Source organism: Camelus bactrianus, chromosome 18 (genome assembly GCF_048773025.1).
Source record: "Camelus bactrianus isolate YW-2024 breed Bactrian camel chromosome 18, ASM4877302v1, whole genome shotgun sequence".
Lineage (NCBI taxonomy): Eukaryota > Metazoa > Chordata > Mammalia > Artiodactyla > Camelidae > Camelus > Camelus bactrianus.
In genome coordinates, this window is record NC_133556.1 from 1,283,001 (window position 1) to 1,307,470 (window position 24,470).

Sequence of the window (24,470 nt, forward strand, 5' to 3'; positions counted from 1 at the left end):
TCTTAAACTGTCTCATTCTGGGCTTCTTGGTCTCGCTTGCCTCTCTGTGCGAGGTTTTTGGTTTTCTTTTGTAGCTCCTGACTTTGTATAATGCCTGCACTTGCCTGTTTCCAACAGCCCGTCACTCTCCTGCGCCGAGCGCCTGACTGGTCGACTCCATGTGCCCCGCTGTTCGCCTTTCTGCAGCCGCGCGCGCGCTCCCACTGCCCGACTTGACTGTGGACGGTATGTCTTGCTCTTCAGCTACTTACGATGGAAAGATCCACACTCCTGTGTTTTCCCCGTCTCCTCTGTTCCCGAGAACATTCCCTGACTCCGCCGATCCCACAGCACCAGAGCGTGGGGCGTCCTCGCTATTTTCCTAACTCTCATGTCGGCTTTACTCTTCCAAGTAAACACCCCAGCCCCTCGACGCGGGACCCCGCTGCTCCGTCTCCCCCACGCCCCAGCCCCAACCCCACCCTGAGGCCGTGGCTGGCTCACCTGCTCCTCGGCCTCCCCACCCCTCGCTGGGCGCCTTGCCCCACCTTCACGGCTTCTACCTGACACCTAAGTCTCATTTCTCAGCAAAACATTTAGGAACGTTTATCTGCTCAATGTCATTCTTTTCCTGTGAAATTTTTTCCTGTTATTTGTTTTTCTACAAAATCTTTGGCTTTGCAAAATTGTGTGATGTGTCTTCACTGCTCACCACTGAAGATGAGTCTCATTCAAGCCAGCTCTGTACAAGGTATTGCTGGGGAAAGCACGGGCGTGTCCTGTTACCGTGAACTCCTCCAGGGTCAGTGTGGGTCCCGATCGCCTCCACCGCTTCCCTCTGGCAGGAGCAGGAGGCCGTGCGCTCTCCCAGAAGAGCAAACGCTCTCCCCTCCTCCCGCTGGCGAGGCACCGAGACGTGCGTGCGCGTGTGTGCAGGTGTGTGCGTGCATCTTCATGGCCCCACCCCTCCTGCCCCACTGCAGCCCCGTCCACCCGCGGGGAGGACGTGGGGCCCAGGTGGAGGAGGAGCAGCGCACAGCGCACCACCGGGCAAAGGTGCGGAAACACAGACACACAGGGAACGCGAGGCCGGGGAGCAGGTCCCGTCACCAGCAGGTCCTGGGTCAGAGGCTCCAGGGGTGGGCACGTCATAACCAACTGCTCAAAACCCGTGAGAGAGAGGCCGTCTCGAAAGCAGTCAGAGAAAACAGACGTGTTACCCCAAGAGGCACCACGACTCGGGCAACAAGGTCCGGCTGTCGCGGAGACATCAGCAGAACGGCGGCCCCGGCAGCGGCCCCCAGGCTGGGGCCCGGTTGGGGGGGAACAGCCGCTGGTGAGAAAGCAGCCTGCTGCTGACAGGAGGGACGGGGTGCCTGGGGCACACCTAACAAGAAACACGCCAGACTTGCCAAGAAAATGACCAGACTCAAGTGAAGGACATAAGAGAGGATGTGAAACACAGAGCGCGACGTCCTGAGCGGGAAGGACACGTGGACAGGGGACGTCCCCGCGGAAGCCGGCAGGGTGACTCCGAACCTTACCTGGGAGGACATGTGAGATCATAGAAGAAAATGCACAGAAAGCGATACAAAGGCTGCATCGTGTCAGCCAGGGACCCACGCGGAAGCTCGGGTGACCGAGGCCGCGAGTGGCGCTCGTCCACACACATGCGCATGCGGGGGCGCGTCCGTGTGGGGTGAATCCCTCTCCAGGTCACCCCCACCCAGGCTGGCTGTCAGGCTGTGTCTCCAAAAGGCAGGTGGGTCCTCGCAAGGCAACAAATGGAATCACCAGCATCTTCTTGGGAGTGCGCTGCAGACAGAGCCAGCCCAGAGGCCGGCCGCCCAGGCGGGCAGGGCCCAGGGTGGGCATCGCCCCCCGTGTCCACACCCAGCCGCTCCGCGCACTAACAGACCTCCCCGTGCCCGGCCTGGCCAGGCTGGAGGCCCAGCCCCACAGGTGAACAGGTGTGAGGAGGCACGTGGTGCCTGCGGCCCTGTCCCGGGTCTGGACCCAGCCTGTTACCTGCCAGCTCACTGGGATGGGGGTACCACACGGACCCTCCCAGCTGGAGGAAGGACTGCAGCAAGGTGGTCTGTATGCAGCACTGAGTGTGTGCCACACACAGCGAGCACTCAGCCAGCAGTGGCTGCAATTTCACGGGCAAAACCATGCCTGTGACAAGGACAACAGCCAGGGTGACACTGATAGTCACAGGAACCACCATGGAAGGAGAAGGCAATGTGTCCACCACAAAGGGACAGCAACAGGCAGAGCTGGAAGAAACACCGAGCTCGATTCTGAGGGAGAACGAGGCTCTGTGAGTCTTAAGACGTTCCAGGAGGCGGAACAGCATGAGGACTGATGTGGAAGGGTGAAGGAAGAAGAGGTGCTGGGACGCAAGGTGTGGAGGAGGCGTCCGTGCAAAGGGCATCGCCGACGGCGGGCAGCCTCACTGGGCCCTGACGGGGAGGAAGTGAGACGCCCACGTGGCTGGTTGGTAGGGAGCCCGGCCGACCAAACGCTGTGGGAAGTCAGGCTCCGACCCCAGAGCGGCTGCTTGCTAGACACCCACTGAATCCAGCAGATTTGCCCCAAATACGAGATGCGCTGAAAGCTGCCTAGTCCAGTGGGCAGGCTCACTTCCTCCCCGGGAGGAGCCTCACCGTAAGGTGCGGCCTCCAGGGCGAGGGCAGAGCGGGGCCCGGGCAGAAACAGCAGCTCTGGCTCGGCCAGCACTACCCCAGGTGGCTGGGTCTTCCCATACTGTGAACACACAGCGCTTCTCTCTGTGCTCAGGAGAAGGTCCCGCGTCTGGGAGGGAAGAGCAGACGCCGACGCTCCAAGCAGGGCACCCGGGGCTGGGGTGGGGGAGGCCCAGGCCTCACGGTCCCAGCGGTCACCTCCTCCCACGAGCCTCACTGGCGCTCCCACCAAGGACAAAGGTCCCCAGTCATGGCGGGGCAGACCCAGAACGTGAAATGAGTCACCACCAGTCACAGAACCAGGAGATGCTCTGAATAATCTCCCGGAAGGCAGCCGGCCCCGCTGGCAGACTGTGATAAGGCGGCTCCCTGGTGGCGGGCAGTACAGGTGACTGGGTTCCAGCGCCCAACAATGGAGGCTCACACTACCCCCGGTGACTCAGGCGGTGACAATGACGCAGCGTCAGCAAGCCCGCCGTTGGACACAGCCCCTCGCAGGCCCCACAAATGCTCTCACAGCACCCCTGTGCTCTGAGCGCGAGTTTCTGGAGCCAGAGCGAGTTTGGCGGGTGCTTTTGGAAGGAAAGCCCGGGGCCAGGAGAGGCCAAGAGGGAGGACTGCACTCCCGGACGAGACAGGTCGCAAGAGAACGGGGTCCCTCTGCACAGACAAGGCCGCCTGCTGCAGCGCCGTCAGGTGGTGACCCACCCATAAAGCGCCAGGCACCGGGCGGCTCAGAGCGTAGCCGCGATCGCGCGCGGGCAGCCGGGCCAGCCCTTCCTCTCGCCCCCAAGGCCCTGGGGGGCTGCAGCGGAAGGGAGCAGGGGCACTGTGGGGGTCGGAGCTGGGACTGGCAGCTCCCAGAGCCAGAGAGAAAATCCTTAGTCCTCACTCCCTGGGGTTACAAAGTACTAGAGCGTTTCTACAGTTAAAGTTAAAACCTCCTTCCCCCAGGCACGGCCGGCTCTACTAATGAGGGGTGTGTTAATGACCGACCACAGCCGGGACGACTTTCCTCGTGATATTAATCGTACTTAAAGAGAAAAGCATGAGTTGTGCTCATGCATCCTAATTGGCACGGGTTTGCTAATTAATAACAGAAAGTCAAACTATCTTTGTCCGGTCATCTGCAATTAGCTAAAGATGTTTAAATTTTTCTTTTTTCCCCTCTCTCCTTTCCTACACAGTGAACTCACCTTGGGCCAGCAAACAGCAGACGGCGGGGCTGCTGGCTGGGAGAAATGGTGCAGAACCCGGGCTCCCTCCCAGTCGTCCCAGACTGAGGGCCTGGGATGCAGACTGCTCTCGATCCCAGAGACACCCAGCGGCACCCAGGCTGTCAGCAAAGGGGTGGGTTGACTCTGGCTCCCCTGTCTCACTAGGAGCCCCGGCCACTGTCCCCATTTTCAACCTCATCCTTCTCCACCAACTCGGGTTCATATCAGAGCAGAAACCTCCCCCAACCAAACACATACACTTCCTGGGTGATCCACCCCCCAAGGATCTGAACACAGATCTGCCTGCCTCTGGGCCCCGTGCCGCGCACCACCCCACTGAGCCCTGATCTCCTCGCGGGCTGCGGAGACCCCCAGGACCTCGGCAGCGTGTGGAGGGAGAACAGAGGCTCACAGGCCCCCCGCGCGAGCATGGCCAGCACTCCTGGCCCCGGGCACTGCCACTTTCCATTTTCCCCTTAACTGGGGAGAAGAAGAGAGAAATGAAATAAACAACACAAAATAAGCAGAAGATTGGACAATCAAGGGTGGAGATTAAAACCTATCTGAGAAGACAGCTACAGGCCAGATCCCAAGTGAGCCTGAAAGGACCGGCACGAGGAGCCCACGGGGCCCTGCTGTGTGCACGAGGGCCGCCAGCATCTGTCACCCGTGGCCAACAGTCAGCGCAGGTGAGGGCCAGGCCCCGCCATCCTGTGGTCTCTGCAGGTCCGGGCCCCTGGGACAAGGCACATCTCATTCAAGCCCCCGTGGAGAACGGTGCCCTAAGGTCTCCCAGTCGGGGGGGGCGGGGGGGGGGGCGGGGGGCGGGGCTTCTGCGCCGTGGGGCGGGAGCCAGGCCTCCAGGCGGCTCTGCACCCAGGCTGACATCAGACTCGCCCTGGGAGAAATGAAGTAACACCCCCACATGGCCCCCCAGATTTTAACTGGCCTAGAGGGTGGGCAGGGCGCCAGGATCTCAAAGCTCCTGGGGGCGTCACACAAGGAACAGCAGCTCTATGGCCAAAAATAAAAAACGCCCAGGCCGGATGCACACAGCCCCGCAGCCCATGCCCCTCCGGCGCCCCTGGGAAGGCGGGCGAGCTGGGCAGGGTCCGCCCTCCCTCTTCCCCAGAGGGCGCCCGGGGCGGGGCCGGGCCACGGCGCCAGCTCCAAGGGGCCCTCGCTTCTGGGGCAGACGGGCACGTCCTGGCCTCACTGCGTGGGTGTCCCTTGGGGTCCCCTGCAGTCCCTCCTCCCCCACCCATCTGGCAGGCCCCGATGGAGACAAGAGCTCTGGCCTGGAGCCCAGCTCTCAGGCACCAAGCCCTGGGCTTCCTTGGGCCACGAAGGCCACCAGCAGGCGCGTCTCAGGACTTACCATGTCGGCTCTCTGTTTCTGGGCTCCCAGTTCCTCCAGGGCCTGTGACAGCTGAGCCTTCAAGACAAGACAGAAAGCAGGGTCAGGGGCTGGCCCTCCAGGGCCGAAGGGGCCACCCCTCCCCCATCTCTGCCCATCCCCCGCCACTGGGGATGCCCCGAATCCCCACTGCTAGGGGGAGGGCAGCGGGAGCACCCAGCTCGCCAAGTCCACCCAACCTGCCACTTGAAGGTGACCATGGAGTCAGCGGGGAGGGGCGACATCTGGATGGAGTTTTGGCCTCCAGATGAGAGAACAGGACAGTGGTGATCCTCTGCTTGGCAAGCTCATGTTCTGGAAGAAGTAACTGAGGGGACCAACCTCCAGGGAAGCCCCTGGTGCGCCCCCAGGACCCTGGGATCCAGGCAGAGCCGACCTCCCCGCCCAGGAGGTTCCTGACCGTCTGGGCTGCAGATGGTGCCAGGCCTGGTCATGGCCATGCACCAGGGCATCGATCAGTGCCTGCCCCAGCGCAGGCTCACTCTCACAGCGACGGGCAGGGGCCCAGGGCCTCGCACTCGACCTGGGCAGTCAGCTGGCCCATTACATCTCTGTGGAAGCCACCACAGAACAGGCACCAGTCCCCAGATCCCAGTGAGCAAGACAGGCAGTGCCCGCCAGGCCTAGGCCCCATCGCTTAGGTGGAAATCGGGACCCACAATGGACGACCTCTTCGCACCCATTTGATTGGCAGAAACTAAGAATTCTGGCAAAGCAAAGGGTTGGGAAGGCTGTAATCAACATGGAGGAAATAAAAACCAGTGAGCCACTCCAAAGACGACCTGGAATTTCCCTCAAGTTAACACCTGCACCCCCGACTCAGTAACTCCCCCTGAGGTGCCACTGCACACGTACACAACCGTCTGCACAAACCACCCCAGCTGAGCTGCACACAGAGACCCGAAGCCACCAAGGCGCTGTGGGCAAGGGGACAGATCGCCGTGCTGTGGTGTGTTTATGCGGACACGCAGACGGCCTCAGGCATGGCTGCCCAGAGGACAGAGCCACCCTCCTGCAGTTCTGCACTTGGACCTGTGGACGAGTGAAGCTACGGCTGTGGCTGGGGGGGCTCCGGGGCCAGGTCAGGGCCACAGTGACAGCAGGTCAGCCCAGGACCCTGGCCAGGGCAGGTGCTGGGGCGTCTGATACCAAAGCCAGACAGGATGCCACAGTGAAAAAACAAGCAACACACCACAGGCCAACATCCTTGATAAACACGATGCAAAAGTCTTCAACAAAATACTAGCAAACTGAGCTCAACAACACATTAAAAAAATCATACACCATGATCAAGTGGGACTCAGCCGTGGGTGCAAGGGTGGCTCAGTATCCACCAATCAGTCAAATGAAACACCACGGTGACAGACTGAAGGAGAAGCATAACAGGGTCACCTCAATAAATGCCTGACAAAAATGAACATCCTTTCATGTCAAAAATTAATCAGGTGCCAAAGGAATGTACTTCAGCATACCAAGGCCACATGTGACAAGCCCACAGCTAATACCATATTCAACAGTGAGACGCTGGGAGTTTTTCTTCTAAGACCAGGAACAAGGCAAGGACACCCTCTCTCACCACCCATATTCAGCAGAGTACTGGGAGTCCTGGCCTGTGCAATCAGGCAAGAAAAAGAAATAAAAGGCATCTGAGCAGGAAAGGAAGAAGTAAAACTGAGTCTCTGTGCCGCTGACCTGACCCTAAAATCCCACCGGAAAACAGAACCAATGAACAAACTCGGTACAGTGGCACAAAATCAACATACAGAAATAAGCTGCATGTCTATACACTAACAATGGAGCATCTGAAAAAGAAATGGAACAGCCCCAATTACAACAGCAACAAAAACCAAGAAAGCACCTAGGAATAAATTTAACCAAGGAGGTAAAGATCTGTGTACACTCCAAGCTGTAAGACGCAGATGATAGAAACTGAAGGTGATATAAGTAAGTGGAGAGACACTCTGTGTTCGTGGGTTAGAAGTAATATTGTTAAACTCTCCATACTTTCCAAACCAATCTTCCGATTCAGTGCAGCCTCCATCGAAATTCCAATGGCATTTTTTATAGGAACAGAAAAAACAAACTAAAAAGCTTCTGCACAGCAAAGGAAACAAAATGAAAGGCAACCTATGAACAGGAGAAAATATTTGCAAACCACATATCAAATAAAAGGTTAACATCCAATATAGACAAGGAATTCACACAATTGAATAGCAAAAAAGCAAACAGCTCGTTAAAAGATGATGAAAGGTTCTACACAGAGGTTTTTCCAAAGAAGAGTAATAATGGTTGACAGATAAATGAAGGGGCACTCCACCTCGCTAGTCATCAGGGACAAGCCAGCCAAACCACAATGGTACGTCACCCCACGTCTGTTAGGATGGTGTCATCAGAGAGACAACAGGTGGCCAGTGGTGGCGAGCGTGTGCTGTGCATGGCCCGGGGGGAGCGAACATCAGTGCATCCACCGTGGGAAACAGCGTGGGGGTTCCTCAGAAAATTCAACATAGAACTACTGTGTGATTCAGCAATCCCACTCCTGGGAGTATATCCAAAACACATAAAATCACATCTCGAGGAGATGCCTGCACCCCACGTCCACAACAGCCAAGACGTGGAAACACCCCAGGTGTCTCGCGGTGGTGAATGAACAAGGATGTGGCATGTATACAGCACGTATAGACAGATGATTCAAGCTAAAAAACGAAGCAGATCCGGTCACTCGTGCCACATGGAGGAACCCAGAGGACGCGACGCTGAGTGAGGCGGCCGGACACAGGAAGAGAGCTCGTGCACGATCCCACTTACACTGGAATCTGAGACAGTCGAACTCGCAGGAACTGAGCAGGTGGCTGCCTGGGGCCACAGGGGAGGGAGGAGGGTGGCGGGGCTGGAGGGGCTGGTCAAGGGGCACAGACCCCCAGCGACAGGAGACCAAGACCCGCAGAGCTAACGTACGGCGGTGCGACCGTCAAGGGTTAATGCGTTACGTACGGGAAGCGTGCTGAGAGCAGGTCTTGAGTCTCCCCCACACACAACAATACGTGAGAGACGCAGCTGCTTATTTAAATCACCTGAACTGTGACCATCAATTCACCACGTACAGAAGCGTGTTATCAGAGCGTCACATGGTGCACTTTAAATACACGCCCTCTGATTGGTCACTTGCGCCTCAGTAGAGCTGGGGAAATGCAGGCTGTCTGCAGGCTTCCATCCCCCAGAGCATCGGTTACCGGTCCCTGGACGGGAACGTGATTCCTACCTTCCAGAGTGGTTGTGAGAATTACACAAAAAGCGCGTAACGATTTGGCACAACACAACCGCCCAGCAAAGAGGAGCCACTGTTTTTGCTGGAAGCACCTCCCACCAAGACCTCTGTCACCACCGTTCGGCTGGGAGTCCTGCGCTGACGCCCGTCCTGGGCAGGGAGCCGGCACCCTCACGCGACGCGGAGAACCCGGCCGCCTGCACTCACGCAGAGGGTTCCCAGAGCCCGGGTCTCTGGTGTCACTGCCCCATTCACCTCCTCTTGTTTCTCCACGTGACTGTCTCAGGACTGCAGTTGGTTCCCTCTGAGCTGTCTGCAGGACAGTCATCCCGAGTTCTTTACACGAGGGGAGCGCTAAACACACACGTTCGTGAGAACAAAGACTGGATCTGGTGAACAAGCCAGGGTTCAAAACCTGACGTTCTTCCTGCAGTCAAATCCCCCAGGGCCAGGAGCCGGCAACAGAAACAGGGTCCGTGAGCCCACAGAGAAGTCACGGGAGGTGTGGGGCCATGGAGCTGCTGTGGTGTCCCCCTTTCCCAGGCTGGCGGTCAGCATGAGGTGCACTCTCAATCTGAAGCTGAGATTTCCCACAGCCCTGCATGCAGCCACCAGCACCGTCATCTGTTTTAATTAAATAAATTGGAAAAACAAATCAGGCCGATATGTTGAACCAAGGTGGCGTGAGCTGCGTGATCATCGCTCCGTCAGCAGAGGAGGATTCGTGACATATGCTCCAGCTCCTGCAGCCGCTTTATTAAGTGGAATAAATAAAATCCATGCAAAGTGGCCCAAACCTCGCCAGAGACGGGCTGCTGGGATTCTCCCAATCTCAAAACTTCCGGTTCGTTTTAATGAAATGTTTTTGCCGGAATCAAAACATGTTCTCCATCAGAAGTGACTGATTAAGCTACGTGGGTGACATGCAAGGGCTCTGGGGGAAGCGGACGGGCCTCCAGGCCCCGCGCCCATGCCTGTCCCCGCGTCTGCCCCTGCTCCTGTCCCACCAGGCGGACAGGCAGGTCGGCGGAGCCCGCGGGAGGGCGCCGGCCGGGCCCTGAGGTCCCAGGACAGAGGGGCTGGAGCAGGGGGCCGACAACGACAGCCCGCACCAAGCCCAGCCTACCCCGTTTCGTCAACGAAGTTTTATCGGCACGGAGCCTCAGCCACCCGCTACCGCAGCCGGCTGCTCTCCAGCTGCGCCTGCGGGCTCAGGCCATTGGGTCGGGCCCTCCTCACGCACGGACACCGCACGGCCCGCAGCATTTACTGTCTTCACTCCACAGACAAAGACCGCTGACCCCCAGGTGAGAAGAGATGGGAGCCTGGGGGGAGGGACGAGGTGAGAGACAGCCCAGGAGGAGAGGCGAAGAGAGGGTGAGACGGGACAGAGAGAGAACAGGAAGGAGTAAGGGAGGGGACGGAAGAAGACCAAACAGACAGACAGAAGAGCTCCGTGGAGGTGGGGTGGGGTGGGGCCGGGGCGACAGCACGCGCCATCCCGGGGCGCCCACCCTGTGCGCTCTCGGGCGGGCGGGGAGGGAAGCTGCTCTGTCCACGCCATCCGGCTGCTCGGCTGTGGGGGTGTTTTCCCCGCACGGCTCCTAAGACAGAACGAAACGCCCCCAAAAGGTGCTTGCATCTCAGTCGTCAGAGAGGCTCTAAGGAGCCCTTACAAACGAGTTCCATAAAGTTACATAACTTTCCGTGCGTCAATGTCTGATGCTCAACTAATAAACTTCCGACAGGCAGCTTGAAGCAGCTTCTAAAGTCTCCAGGTGCCGGTAATTCTCCGAGCTTCCGATACACGAGATGTTACTGTTTAACAGAACAACAGGGAAACGGCCCCCCAGAGCCTGCAGGGTCCAGCCCTGCAGCAGCCGGCTCCAGCGGCGGGCCGCTCTGCCCCGGGAGCTGAGGTCAAAGCGGGGCACCTCTAAGCCTGCCCCCTTCCTTGGGGCTGCAGAACCAGGCCGCACAGGGGCTCTCGCTCCCCGAGCCACAGGCTGCCTGCAGGTCTGGGCCTGGGTCCTCCCCTGCCTGATGGTCCCCCGGAAGCAGGAAGGCCTGGCTGGGCTGAGCAGCAGCGGCCAAGGGGGCCAGGCCTGGTGGGGGGCGGGTGGCCTAGGGCCTGGGCTGGGAGGGGACCCCCCCGCGTGGGGAGAGCGCACGAGCGGTGGGCCATGCACGGTAAAGTCAGGGAGACCAGCCTCGCGTCCTCACTTGCAAAACGAGGCAGCAGCCACCACGCCCCGAGCACAGCGCCAGGGGCAGAAGCACCGGGCACAGGGCGGCCATCTGGCCATCACCGCCACTAACGGGATTAGTGTGAAGGCGCCAACCGAGAGGCTCAGGGCCTCAGAGGGTGAGCCGGGTTCGCAGACCCGGGTGCCCTGTAACTGAGCTGTGCCCAAAGGAGGGTCTGTCTGGCTGGAGACAGGAAGCAGGTCTGGGCCCGGGACCCCCAGGCTGCCCCGAGCAGGTGCTCAGCAGACATGCACTGAGAGAAGGAATCACTCACCGCCTTACTCCCCCCAGCCACCCCCACCCACCATGCCACCTGCAGCTGTGCAGGACCCCCAGCTCTCCCTGGAAATCACTGGGACCGAAGGCAGTCAGGACAGCATCCTGGGTTTTGTGTTTTGCCTGAAAGGAGGCTCTGACAAGTCCCTCCTGGAGTCTCCAGAGAGAAGGGCCGGCCACTGCCAACTGAGCAGGCCCTGCCCCACAGCCTGCGGCTGCCACCTCATTGGGCTCCCGCCTGCAACCCAAGCCTGTCCTTCTGGCTCCGGTGCTCCCCGTCCTCCTGGTCTAAGCGATGGCGGTCATCATAGCAGCCAGGGTAGTCCCCACGGGCCAGGAAGGCCTGTGTCACCCACTCTCACCCAGGGACAGGGCGCGCCCACCAGGCCACTGCCCTCACACCCACTGCACCCTAGAGTTTGTCCCAGCTCTCTCTTGAACCCAAGAACTCCCCCCGGGCCTGCCCCCAGTTGAACCCCTTCCTTTTCTTTGCTAATGGGCTGAGACCCTAAAGTTGGGGTTGCATTCTCCCTGACTCACTCTCACCATAACTTGGATGGTGACCAAGTCCAGGGGAGCTGTCAGTGGCCACCCACCAGTGGGCCTTCCTCAGGGGTCCACGCCTGGGGAAGCCAGGGCAGGGGGCTGCAGGAGAGCGATGACGCCGCTCTCAGGGGCTTGCTGGGCACCTGCCGTGGTCTTGAGGGGAGGCGGGCCATCCTGGTGAGGGCTGCACACTTTTCAGGACACTTGGGGAGACACCTCAGAGGCCACAGGAGGAGCCCCAGATGCTAACTGTGGCACGGGCCCAGATGACCCAGAGGGGCACGTCCAGAGAGTTTGGCTTCCCCACCAGGGATGGGGAGGTGGGGCCTCTGGCTGTAACGCATAGGAAGGAGGTGAAGGTTTAAGTCATCTTCCCAATTTCTCCCCTTCCACACCGTACTTCCACTGAAAAAGGTGTCACCCTCCATAAACCACAGAGGAAAGAAAGCCTTCTGCACGTGCATGTCTCCCTGGACCTGTGACTTCTGTGATGTGACTGAGTGGGTGGAACCCAGGGATCCTGGACAGGACTGCAGGCCGCCTGCGCTCTGGCTGCCGGAGACCCAGGCCCACCCCCTTCTCGACTGGACAGCACGATGGCCGTGAGGGGTCTGACCTCTCTGCAAGAGGGTAACTCACGTCAGAAAAAGGCGTTGAGAGCCGGGCTCTGAAACGTTGAGTGCCCCACACGCCCTGTCCTAACCCGACAACCAACCCGAGGGCACAGGCCCCTGCTGCAGGCACGGACCTGAACTCAGCGGCGGCGTCACCAGCCCTGCCCACCTGGGACCCACACCCTCACCCTGCTCCAGGCAGCTCTCTAGCTCCCATGGAGGCAGCTCCTCCTTACTGAGCCCCCTCGGCTCTGGGCAAACCAGCACACAGTTGAGTGGGGGGGGGTCCCGGGGGGGTGGGCATGCAAGGCGGTGCCTGGAGCAGATCAGCTGGAGGATGACGGGGGGGGGGGGGGGGGGGGAGGGCACAGACTCCCAGCACAGCTTCTAAGGGAGTGTCAGAAGGAGATGAGAAGGGGTTTTGGCGACAGGCAGGAAAGAGGACCAAGGCTGAGGAGAAGCCCCCTCCAGTCTGGGGCCCCTCGGCACAGCCCCTGTCCCACCAGGGTCCAGGCCTGGGCGCGGAAGCAGGACCCACCAGCTTTGTCTGCTGCCACCTGGTGGTGGCCGCCAGGAGGCGTGCAGGCCCGGACACAGCAGACCCGGGCCCTCCCCCCAGGTCACAAGGAGCCCAAGCAGGACCTCCACTTCCCAGAAGAGGAGGGTGATTCTCAGCACCTGGAAGCAGCGAGCCCCTCCCCACCTGCCTGCTGATGCTCCAGAAAGGCCAGGGGCCAGTGACCAGGCAGCCTGCCCGGGGATGCCCCACTGCTGCCAGTGCAAGCTTGGTCCTCCCCGTGGACAACAGCTCAGGCCCAGGCCGGGGCACAGGGGGCCCCCTCCCCTACAGGGCCTGCGGCACAGGGCGTGTGGCGGTGAGGGCCCACCCCCAAGGGCCTTGCTGGGCGGGGAGCAGAGCCCTCGTCAGAGCACTGAGGCCGGTCCCCAGGGTAACCCCTGGCCTCAAAGTCAGGGGTGTCAGGTCCCCTATCCTAGTCCAGATCCCGGTCAGCCCGGCATGGGGGGAGGGCAGGAGGCCAGCAGCACCCCCGTCCAGAGAAAACAGGGACAGGACGGGACGGAGGCAGCTCCTCGGGTTGGGGGGCCATTCCCCTGCCTGGAGCCCGCCACCCAGCACCTGACTGGACGTGTGAGCTTCCGCAGCGGTGACGACAGAGAGGAACAGAGGGTCGTGGCAGTGAAGCCGGTGGAGCTGGTGACATCTTCCTGCCCTGAATTTTTCCATAATCCGGGAACCGGACGGGAAGGCTTAGTGACCACCACACTGCCCTGCTGACCCCAGGAAGGAGGAGGGGTCAGGGGCTTTCTCTCCCAAAACCAGGACAGGCCCAGGCAAATGGGGCGAGTCTGACTCCTGCAGGCAGGACTCACAGAGAGGAAGACAAGGAGCCCAATGGGAGCAGGTGCCCAAACCCGGACACCAGGGGTGGAGGCTGGAGAGTGGAGGGGCTGTGGCCGGCTGAGCAGGTCCGGCAAGGGTCACCGAGTTCTGACACCGACGCCCCTCCTCAATGACACACAAGCCCTTGAACGGGTGGCACTGGGGGCGCAAGAACCGTTGGCCTCCGAGTGAACCGGCTGGAGAACGTGCGGTGCCAGACAGGAGGGTCTCTGGACATAAAAACTGCCGGGATGCGGGAGCTGTCAGAGGGAGCCGTCCCCGCAAACCTGTCCCCGTCACTGTCCCACAGGGAGTAACCGTGGGGTGACAGCAGCGCTGTCGAGGCAGCTTCGCTCCGTGCAGCTGGAGTTACCCTCAGTCAGGACTGAGGTGGGCGTGTGGCAACCGGCACACTGGAGACAGACAGACAGACGGACACACTCACCTCCATCTCTGAGCTGTGGGCGTGCGCCTTCTGCAGCATGTCCTCAGCCTCACGCATGCGGCGGGTCAGCTGGGGCGAGTACTCGGCTGGGGTCAGCTCGCTGTCGTAGGAGCCCAGGATGGCGCGCATACCGTCCCGCTCCTGTGGGCACAGACGCCGGGGTCAGGCCTGGGTGGGCGAGGGGTGCGGAGCCTGGGGCTTGGGGTCCAGTTCAGGGGGCAGGCCGTCAGGTGGAGGCCCCTCGTGTGGCCCGACAGAGACCCCAAGGCCGTGACGGGGCCCTGGCTGCTCTGAAGGCCCAGCTCGGCCAGGGCCCACTTTCAGCCTGGGCCCACTGAGCACCCAGCCTCGAGCTGCGGCGTCTGCAGAGTCCTGCAGTGGTTAGGGCCTCACGGGCCAGTGGTGGGCACTGGCCACCCTCTCCTGAGTCTGCTGTGTCCCTAGATGGGCAAAAGGTCTCTGCCCCGTCCCAGCCAGTGCCCTGGTCAGTGTCTTTCTGAGTCCCAGCAAACAGGCCGAGGGAAACACGACCAGCAAGCGAGTTTGTGTGCCCCTCCTCCCGTGACCTCTGACACGGCCTTTGACCCAGTAATACTCAGAGAGGCGTCCTGAGCAGGGGACGTGGTGAGTGAGGCAGGGAGGCAGCAGGTGTCCGAGGGGACTGAGACACAGACTGCTCCCTCCACCTGCCCAGAGCTCTCCGAAAGGTCCCAGGACACCCGCTGCAACAGCTCTGGCCCCAGTGGGCTCCTCGTGCACCCAGAGCCCCTGGGGAGCCGGAGGCCACAACCCCACGCGTCACCATGCACTAGCCACACCTAGAACCCTCCTCCATTTCTTGGGGAAGAAAGGGTGCCAAGGAAAGACGTGGCTCGGGTTCCATGAGAGGCACTGGTCACGCCGCGCCAGGACTCTCAGAGCCGTCCAGGAGGGCTGCTCCGTGGTGCCCTGCTAGACATGGGGATGCTGACAGCATGAGCCGGGATGAGGGGGGCTCAGGAGAGGCTGGCGGCTCCTCCTGAGACGCTCACAGAGGCAGAGGCCTTCCTGGAGAAGAGTGGGGCCGCGGAGCTCAGGCGTCTCTGGTCCAGGAGCCAGGCCCTCCAGCCAGCCTGTGGGAGGGGCGCCTGCACGGGGACAGGAGGCTCCATCTCCCCGTGGGCCGCCCACCGCCTTCCTCCCTCCCCGACTGCAGGCCTGGAACCACAGGACTGGATTCTCTGGCCCTGACCCCGAGCATGCATGGAGACTGGGTCCCTAACAGGTGAGGCAGGAGCTGAGGGCCGGCGCCCCCTCCTCCCAGCTGTCACACCAGCTGTCGCACCGTCGGGGAAAATCGAGTTCCCCTGGAGAACGCGGGAGCAAGCCCTCCGTGCTCTCGCACCCCCGGGTCTTGTGAAAAGTCTTTCCAGACTCAGCAGGCTGGAGTGGGGCCTGAGAGTCTGCGTTTTTAACAGGGGCCCAGAGATGGCGGCGCTGGGGTGAGTGGGCCCCACTAGGGAGAAAGACAGCACAGCCCAGGAAGGAGAGGCGGGTTTCTATGGGGCCGGGTCCAAGTCCAGCTCTGCTCTGGACCAGCTGGCAACCGGAGGCCGGCGCCTGAGTTCCCCTGAGCCTCCGCTCTGTGATCAGTGAGGTGGGTAACCAGCCGATCTCACAGGATGGCTGTGACGGTCAACGCCATCAAGGAGCAAGCGTCCAGCCGCCACCTGTGAACCGCGAGGCTCCCGCGACGACAGCAGAGCGACCTCACCCACACCGGCACACGGACCTCCAGGGAGTCACACGTGCTCTGGGACAGCTCCTGGAGAAGGCACACCCAGGCCGGCGTCCCTTCGCAGCCCCCACGCCCGCCCCCCACAGGGCAGGGCGCCAGGCGAGCTGTGGAGACAGCCCGCACCAGCACCAGCTCCAAGGCCAAGTCTGAGAACTGGAACTGACCTGGGGGGCGGGGCCACAGACCCTCCACCCACGTCCTCTCTGCCGGGGCTTCCGCGAGCCGAGGCCTGACTGCCTGGGGGGAGACCCGCCCCAAGTGCTCGTCCGCCCCGAGCTACGAGGCTGCCCAGGCCCCTCCTTGTCGGGTGAGCCTGGCGACGCTGCAGGGGGTCCCCGGACCCTCCCACCCTGCTCCCCTTCCCCGCCGAGCTCAGTGGTCTCCTGTGCTCCGAGCCAGGCTGTCACCCCAGCACGGGCTTCATAATTACTTGATGACAAAGAAATTCAGTAAGTGAGAAATTAAAGTTACAAATCCAACTGGAACTGGTCACATATCCGTGGAAAATCTGTTTCCAACAGGAAGGTTTATCGAGTGTCATAATTTTATTGAAATCCTATATCTTCACATTGACTTTTACGGTTTCGAGCTGGTTACAGAGTTATCATTACCAGAGTGACGATGCCACGCAGGGGCCGGGGAGGGGGCTTCCTCTCATAAACAAGCTGTAATTGTCTCCTTTATTGGCCAGTAAATCTTCAAATTGCCGTCTCTCCCTACGACTCTCTTCTGTTGTATCTCCAGGCTAGCAGAGAGGAAGATGTAAGACTGAAAGTTTGTTGGTTTTACCTTTAAAGAAATCGTTTTGTCATTAGTAGTGGAAGAGCAAGAACTGGGCTGGCTTGACTTGATGACTTTGTAATGACCGAGTCCACGTGTGGTGACCGTCTCCTCATCCCCACGTGGACAAGTGCTGGTGAGTCCCTGAGCAGAGGCGCCCGGCTGACCTGCTCCAGAAACAAGCAAGGCGGCATTTTCCACTGGGTGCTGCTTGCCGGGTACAGAGCAGTCCTGTCTGCCGCCAATCGCGTGATGAACAGCAACCAAAGAGCATGGCAGCAGCGTCCCGCGGGCAGAAGTGAGCTGAGGACGTGGCGGGATGCAGGGATGGAGGCTGCCCCAACCCCCGGCTGGCCGCTCAGGGCCGTGACCCGCTCCACTCCCACCAGCCCCGGCCTCAGCTCCAGGCTGAGACTGACAGGCTGGCCCTGACAGCCCCAAACTGACCGAAAGACGAAGTGCTTGGGGTAATTTTACTGGCCTACGTGCACCCAGGCCTCCAGGACCAGGTGAAGAAAGTACAGCTCTATCCTGAAGACAGAGGCCCCGCCCAGGGGAGGAGCAGGCCTGGAAGGGTGGACCAGCAACCGGGGCGCCCCTCACTCTGCAGCGGGCACCTGGAGTCCAGCCAGGGTTTGCCCTCGTGCCCACCTGGAGGACAAGGGTGGGGCCACTCCCCGGAGTGGGCAGATCAGAGTGCAGCCCTGCAGCACCTCCGGGTCGGCCCAGGAGGAGCCAGGACAGACAGATCAAGACCCCCTCTACCGCCAGTCTTACTGCCCCAACTCCCTGACCGGCTCAGAACTCTGCAGGCTTCTAAGTGGGGCCCAGGTCAGTACCCGGGGGATGGGGTCTTCTGAGGACGGCAGAGATGAAAAAGCCGTGCTTTCTTCTCTGTACGGTACGGCCGTGGAGTGCCTAGGTGGCTGCCAAGTGGTGGAGAGAGAGGCAGTCACAGAGCCTGGGAAGAACCCAGGTCAAGTCCAGGCCACAGTTTTCCGGGCACAGAGGTACAAAGTCACTCCTCGCGCGCCCCCCAGGGAGACCGGGCACAGCTGCCCAATAGCCAGGCAGCGGCCAAACCCTGCAGCCCCAGGCTGGCCAGACGCACCCGCGCCCCGGGGCAAGCAGAGGTCTCCTAAACAGGACACAGGAAATAGCAACCCTAAAGGAACTTTCACGCGGGTAGATCAGAGCCCAGTAAGATCAAAAACTCTGTTGCATTGAAGAGAGTGAAAAGCAGAGAGAAGATATTTGTAAGACAAACACTTGACAAAAAGCTAGGATCCACAATATATGAAGAATTTCTGCAAGTCAGGAAGAAAAAGGACAGGAGGAAGAGAAACGGGCAGTGGGCTTGAAAGGGGCTCCAGCAGAGTGGACCTCCAAAAGGCCGCCAAACACGCGGAGAGGTGTGTGACCTCATCAGTGCCCTGGGCACCACAAACACAGGAGGCATGGCCCATGCCCCCCCAGCAGGTGTGTCAACGGCCACGGCCACCCTGGCAAACTGCCACCAGCTATGCAGGTGAGTGAAGTGCGGTGGCGCAGGAGCCTCCCAGGGACGCGCAGACAGGACTCACGTGTGTGCACGTGTCCAGAAGGCGTGCTCAAGAACGTTCCCGCAGGGCGTGGAGAGAAGGGAGCCTCCCACACTGCTGGGGGGAATGCAGTTTGGTGCCTTGTGGAAAACAGTGTGTGGAGTCCTCAAAAAACTAAAAATAGACTTAACCTATGACCCAGCAGTTCCACTCCTGGGCATATATCCAGAGGGAACTCTAATTCAAAAAGATAAACGCTCCCCAGTGTTCATAGCAGCACTATTTATAGTAGTCAAGATACGGAAACAACCCAAATGTCCATCGACAGACGACTGATAAAGAAGCTGTGGTATATTTATACAATGGAATACTACTCAGCCATAAAAAAGAATAATATAATGCCATTTGCAGCAGCATGGATGGACCTAGAGGTTGTCATTCTAAGTGAAGTAAGCCAGAAAGAGAAAGAAAAATACCATATGATATCACTCATATGTGGAATCTAAAAAAAGAAAAAGAAAAAGAACACTAACGAATTCATCTACAAAACAGAAAAAGACTCGCAGACAGAGTAAACAATCTCATGGTTACCAGGGAAAGGGGCTGGGACAGGATAAATTTGGGAGTTTGAGATTTACAAATGTTAGCCACTATATACAAAAACAGATTTTTTAAAAGTTTTCACTGTATGTTCAATATCTTGTAATAACCTATAATGAAAAAGAATATGAAAACGAATGCACGTATGTATATGCATGACTGGGACATTGTGCTGTGCCCCAGAGACTGACACATTGTAACTGATAGTACTTCAGTTTAAAAAAAAAAAAAAAAAGAACCCTCATGGCAGCATTACTCACAACCGCTGAGAGATGGAGAAGCCCACTGATGGACGCAAGAACGCACAATGGTGCACTCGTGACACAAAAATGACAGGCCCGCACCCCCAACACAGCTGTGCGCAGCAGAATCCAAACACGAGAGGTCACACTGCGCGACGGCACTCACACAGTCCAAAGCCTGGTGAGACTGCCGCGTGGTGTCAGGACCAGGGGGCGGTCAGGGGGAGGGGCGCCGGGGCTTTCGGGGTGGGAGCCACGGCCCCGCTCTCAACCTGGTGGGTTTACTGACGTGATGATGACTCACCAAGCTGCACCCTGGGTCAGAGCACTTCACCCACACAGGTCACCCCGATGAGAAGCTGAGAAAAGGAAATATTAGAGAGCAGACATTCTGCAGTCTCAGCAGCACGGCAACGCGGGGCAGAGTCTCACCTGCAGACAGCTTCCCAGAAAGCACGTCAGACCTGAGACCAGCTTCCTACCCTCCGCCCGAGAGCAGCGAGGGCTCACGCAGCAGGCCAAGGGTGTCGGCGGCCGGGCAGGGCGGCATCGGGGGCGGCCGGGGCTGCACGAGACCCTGGCGCTGCACAGATTCCACGGAGCCACGGCATTTAGGGGAGGACGGAGTGGGGCCCGGTGCCGGGGAGTCCTGGGTGTGGCACTGCGTGGTCGGAGCAGGAGTGACAGGCTTGGAGACGATGGAAGGTTACTGGGGAGCTGGGATTATCATGCAGACACAGCGGGCAGAGGAAGGAGGAGCAGAAGACAAGAACGTCCACGGCCCAGAGCCGGACGTGAGCGCTGGGGAAAGGCTGCCATTTCCCGCCGAGTCCCCTGTTCTGCCTCCGAGGAAATTCAGCTCCTTGGGCCTGAGGCCTCCGACGGCGTTTGCTCTGGAATTCTCCTAGGGACACACCAGGGCCAGCTGTCCCGATCCTGACCCTCCAGGCCACCGCGGTGGGGGGGGGGTAGGTCCAGGAACAGCAGGGCAGGGAGAAGGCGGCCCCTCGGCAGGTCCCCACCCCACCCTCCGCCCGCACAGAGCTCACATGTCACAACCGCAGCAGGAGAGGCCCCCAGCCAACGCAGCGCAACCCCAGGTCTGAGGGAAGACGGCTCTTGCGACCGAAGTCTGCAGAGCCCAAACTCAGCAACCCCAGTTAACGGGGAAGAGGCGGGTTCAGGGGGCGGTGAGCGGACCCGAGGGTCATCTTAACGGGCTGCCGGGCTGCTAACTAACTCCCCAGGGTGCCCTGAGTGGAGTGTGAGCAGTGCTCCCGAATGCATTCCTCGCGTGGCTTCCTCCCTAAGGAGGTAAGGCTCACCCGGGGCACATGGACCCCTGCTCACACCACTGAGACCCCCCTGACGGGTCCTGCCGGACCTCCAACAAAAGGCAGCATAGCCCCTTCACAAGCGGCGGAAACCGTTCATCTGTGTGTGATGAAAATGCTTCCAAAACAAACCAGGCGTCACCCTGGCCACGGCCGGCTGAGGACACCGAGAAGCTGTCAGCCTTTCCCAACGGCTGGTTCGCCGGGATAAGTGCTGGTTTTCCCATCCCACTAGCTCTGCTCGCAGGTCGGCAGGGGTAAGCAGCACCGGGCCGTGTCGGTGCCCACGACCTCTGCTCCCTGCACGTCCCCGGGCTCCGGGTCCCCTGCTGCCCACGCTGTCCGCTCGCTGAGCGTGCCTGCCGAGCACTGGGTAGCACCGCGCGCCCCCCGGCTTTCTAACACTGCGTCCTCGGCAGCTCCTCGCTCTTCACCCTCTTCGTCTAGCAGAGTCTTATCTGACCCATAAAGCCAGTCTGTCGTTCACTGGGCTCTGCTTCTGGGCAGAGCCAGAGCAGGCCTGTAAGAGACAGCTGGCAGGCCCGAAAGGCACCTCCTGTCCTGTCCAGGACCCGAGCATCCCCCCACAGGCCTCTCCGGGGAGGGTCCCGCTCGCAGCCGCCCCCACTGCCCACAGTCGCCAGCGGGCTGGCGGGGCTGAGCTGGCTCAGCGGCACGTCTCTGTGTTTCTCACCAGCAGCCATGCTCCTGCGGTCTCCGCCTCCTGATGAAAGCTCTGCAACACCTATTGTAGGCAGGAGTGGGGATCAAGCAAGCTTTCCCAGAGCAATTGTACTTAGATTTCACACTGCTCTATTACAAACTCCATTTCATTTATGTTCGCTGCATAACGCGGTCCGTGGCATCCACCCGGAACCGGCACTGAGCTTCCCAACGGCAGGTCCTCACCCTCGCGCGCTGACGGCGTGGGTGCCGCCTTAGGGAGCTGGCGTTCCAGGGTGACACTCGAGCAAGGGGGGGCCAGGGCTGCCGGCACTGTCCCCCCTCAGTGTCCACCCACGTCCATGTGGCATCAGACCACACCATCATGGGGACAACAGGCTGAGGGCATGACCGTGGGTGCGGCCTGGCTCTGCGTGAGGCACAAGGCATCAGGCAGGACAGTGGGGAAAGAGCTCGCGACACAGGAGCAGACCGGGGCGCGGCCCGCACCCCTTCCCTCTCCATGCCTCCGTCTCCCTGTGGGCTGAAGGAGATGGACTGCTGCACCGCTGTTGAAACCCACACGTTTTCAAGTCTGAGCAGCTCTCTGCCCCAGGGTGGGCACCAGCGGCCAGAGATCCCGCGTGTGAGGCACAGATTCCACTAGGCGGCTCCCCCAGTGTTCTCCACAACCCGGACGCCCAGCCCCAGCACGGCCTAAGAGCAACAGCACTCAGCAAATGCCTGTCCAACCGAAAACTGACTGGGGACGTGTTCAGTCAGCCTTCAGATGAGGACACTGGCTTCCTGGGCTACGTCACCTGCCCCAGGTCAGCAGATCCTAGTGACAGCTAAGACCCCAACCCAGGTCTGCAGGAAGCTGGAGCTTGGGCTCTGACTCACTGCACTAATTAGACTGGAACGCCTCATTCCGTGGACCGAAGCCCTTGCACTGGAGCGCCCACTGCTCGTGGGCTGCACGGAGCTCGCGGGGCTGCACGGAGCTCGTGGGGCAGGGACCCGGAGTCTCCACCATGCTCCAAGCTCCGCGTCTCAGAGCACGTGCAGGACGCAGACTGGGCTCACTAATTTGCAAGGTCCTCTCCCTGTGGAGGTCAGGTACCAGGCCGGGTTTGGCCGCCCCACCCCCACGGGAGCTGCCCGCAGACTCAGGGACCAGCCCCCTCTGCCAGATCGTCCTCAGCATGCAGCCCTGCTGACAGGCCCTGGGCTCCAGGCGAGGACTCAGCACAGGGACTGACCCCACGGCAGCATCCGGGCACAATTCTGCCCTCCACACCCACCCTGTCATCAGATGGGAGCCTTCCCTCGACATCAGACTGCCCAGATCCCGGCCCCCAGCTCGGGCACCTGTGTGGGACGTGAGTGACCAAGCCTGAGTCTCATTATCTGAACCATAAAGGGAAGAAATTTCGTATCACAGGGTTATTTTTCAGGCCAAATAAGATCGTTTAGGTAAAACCCACAATATCTTTTTTTAATTTTAGCTACTGAGGATTATTACTATTAGACCCACCTAGTCAGAATCCCACCCTGCATTAAAAAACAAAACAAGTATCCGGTGATTCCAACGGAAACGGCACCTCGGAAAGAGCAGCTGGCTCGGGACGCCCGTCGCGGGCTGCCGCCCGGGTGGGGGCCCACCCGGGGCCCAGCTCCACGATGCTGCACCCGCCCCCCCAGGCACAGGAAAGCCCGGTCACGGGTGGGACACTTCCTCCTCCTCTCTGTGTTCTCAACCCCCACGACAGCACTGGGCGAGAAGAACGCGTTCGCTGAGCAGATCTCCACACTCAGTAGACGGCTCTACCCACAGCAGGTGCCCTCGGGGACCAGAGACCGGGGCGGCTCCTCTGCTGGGCCGCCTGCCTTGGCGGGGGTCAGCTGTGCCTGCTGCCCTCGCCCCTCCCGGCCCCGCCCTCACTCGTCTGGAGCCAAGTGCAGCTGCAACCCCGCCAACGCTGCGCTGCTACACTCGGGATTGGGGTTGGGGGTGAGACCCCACAGGGGCCCCAGCCCAGGCGCTCCAACCTCTGGAGCTGATGGCCTCTGTGACGCCAGCCTCGTGCAGAACTGAACTCGAGCTGCCAGGCCCACATTCAGTGTCCCCTCGTCACTGGCCCCAGGTCACACTCGACAACTGCAAGTGTCCTCAGGCCAGAGCAGGAAGAGGAGCCGGTGCCGCCATGAGGAAACGCAGCTCAGGATCTGACAGCCACTCCCAGCTGCTGGCCTGTCCTGGAGCCGAGATGTGACAGTCAGTGCCAGCCTCACCGGCCACAGAGCGTTCCCTCCCAGGCAAGGCCGGCCCATGGCAGCTCTCATCTCCGAGGTGATGGCAGGTGCCAAGGATGCTGAGGCTCCCACGAGCCCAGGGGGATGGAGGACAACTTGGGGATGGGGGGCACACTCGGATGGGGGAACACTTCGGGGGAGGGGACTCCATGGGGGAAGGGGGCACCTTGGGGGAGGGGGCCAGGAGTCATCTCTCACGCTCCAGCCCCGCCTTACACTGAATGGGCAGCAGGAACAGAGGACCCGGGGGAAGAGCTGCTCTAGCGCCCACTCGACTGAGCCTTGACGAAGCCAAGGGGTCTCTGCAAAGGCTCTGCGAGCACACAGTAGGAGAAAGGGCTGAGTCCAAGGATGCTGGTCACGTGGGAAAAATAACGAAAAGCGGAGACAATGTAAAGTTCCAGTGAAGGGAAGGGTTTGGTTTTGGTACATCTGTACAAAGAAACAGCATACAACCCCTGAGGGCTTTATTTTCAAAGAGTGTGTAATAAATGTTAAGTGATGGACATACAGGACACAAACAGGTCTGTCCATCCTGTCACAGCTGCTCCCAGTATGTGGGACAGCTGGGGAACATGGCTGATCCCACAGCACCTGGCACACACCGCTGTCAGCCAATAACGGATGGATGGGTGGGTGGGTGGGTGGAGGGGTGTGTGGGTGGGTGGATGGAGAGGTAGGTGGGTGGATGGATGAGCAGGTGGGTGGGTGGGTGGAGGGGTGTGTGGGTGGGTGGATGGAGAGGTAGGTGGGTGGATGGATGAGCAGGTGGGTGGGTGGGTAGGTGAGTGGATGGAGGCATGGGTGGGTGGGTGGAGGCGTGGGTGGGTGGGTGGAGGGGTGTGTAAGTGGGTGGGTGGAGGGGTGTGTAGGTGGGTGGATGGAGGGGTGTGTGGGTGGGTGGATGGAGGGGTGTGTAAGAGGGTGGATGGAGGGGTGTGTGGGTGGGTGGATGAGCAGGTGGGTGGATGAGCAAGTGGGTGGGTGGGTGGATGAGTGGACGGAGGAGTGGGTGGGTGGATGAGGAGGAAAGGAGGAAGGGGGAGATTAGAAGGAAACAGACAAACGTGGTTTTAGTGTCTCTGGGTGGGAGGATCA

The 24,470-nt window shown here is 60.3% G+C and overlaps 1 protein-coding gene across 5 annotated transcripts in view; it reads right to left on the reverse strand.

The window, feature by feature from the left end:
* The window catches only part of MAD1L1 (mitotic arrest deficient 1 like 1), a 271,713-nt gene that overhangs the window by 101,504 nt on the left and 145,739 nt on the right, over positions 1 to 24,470 (reverse strand). For all 5 annotated transcript variants that reach the window (XM_010966461.3, XM_045504459.2, XM_045504490.2 and 2 more), the window contains 2 exons: positions 14,120 to 14,260; positions 5,283 to 5,339 (listed from right to left, as the gene is read on the reverse strand). In XM_010966461.3, the coding sequence (XP_010964763.2) occupies positions 5,283 to 5,339; positions 14,120 to 14,260 (198 nt within the window). The remainder of the gene's footprint in view (positions 1 to 5,282; positions 5,340 to 14,119; positions 14,261 to 24,470) is intronic.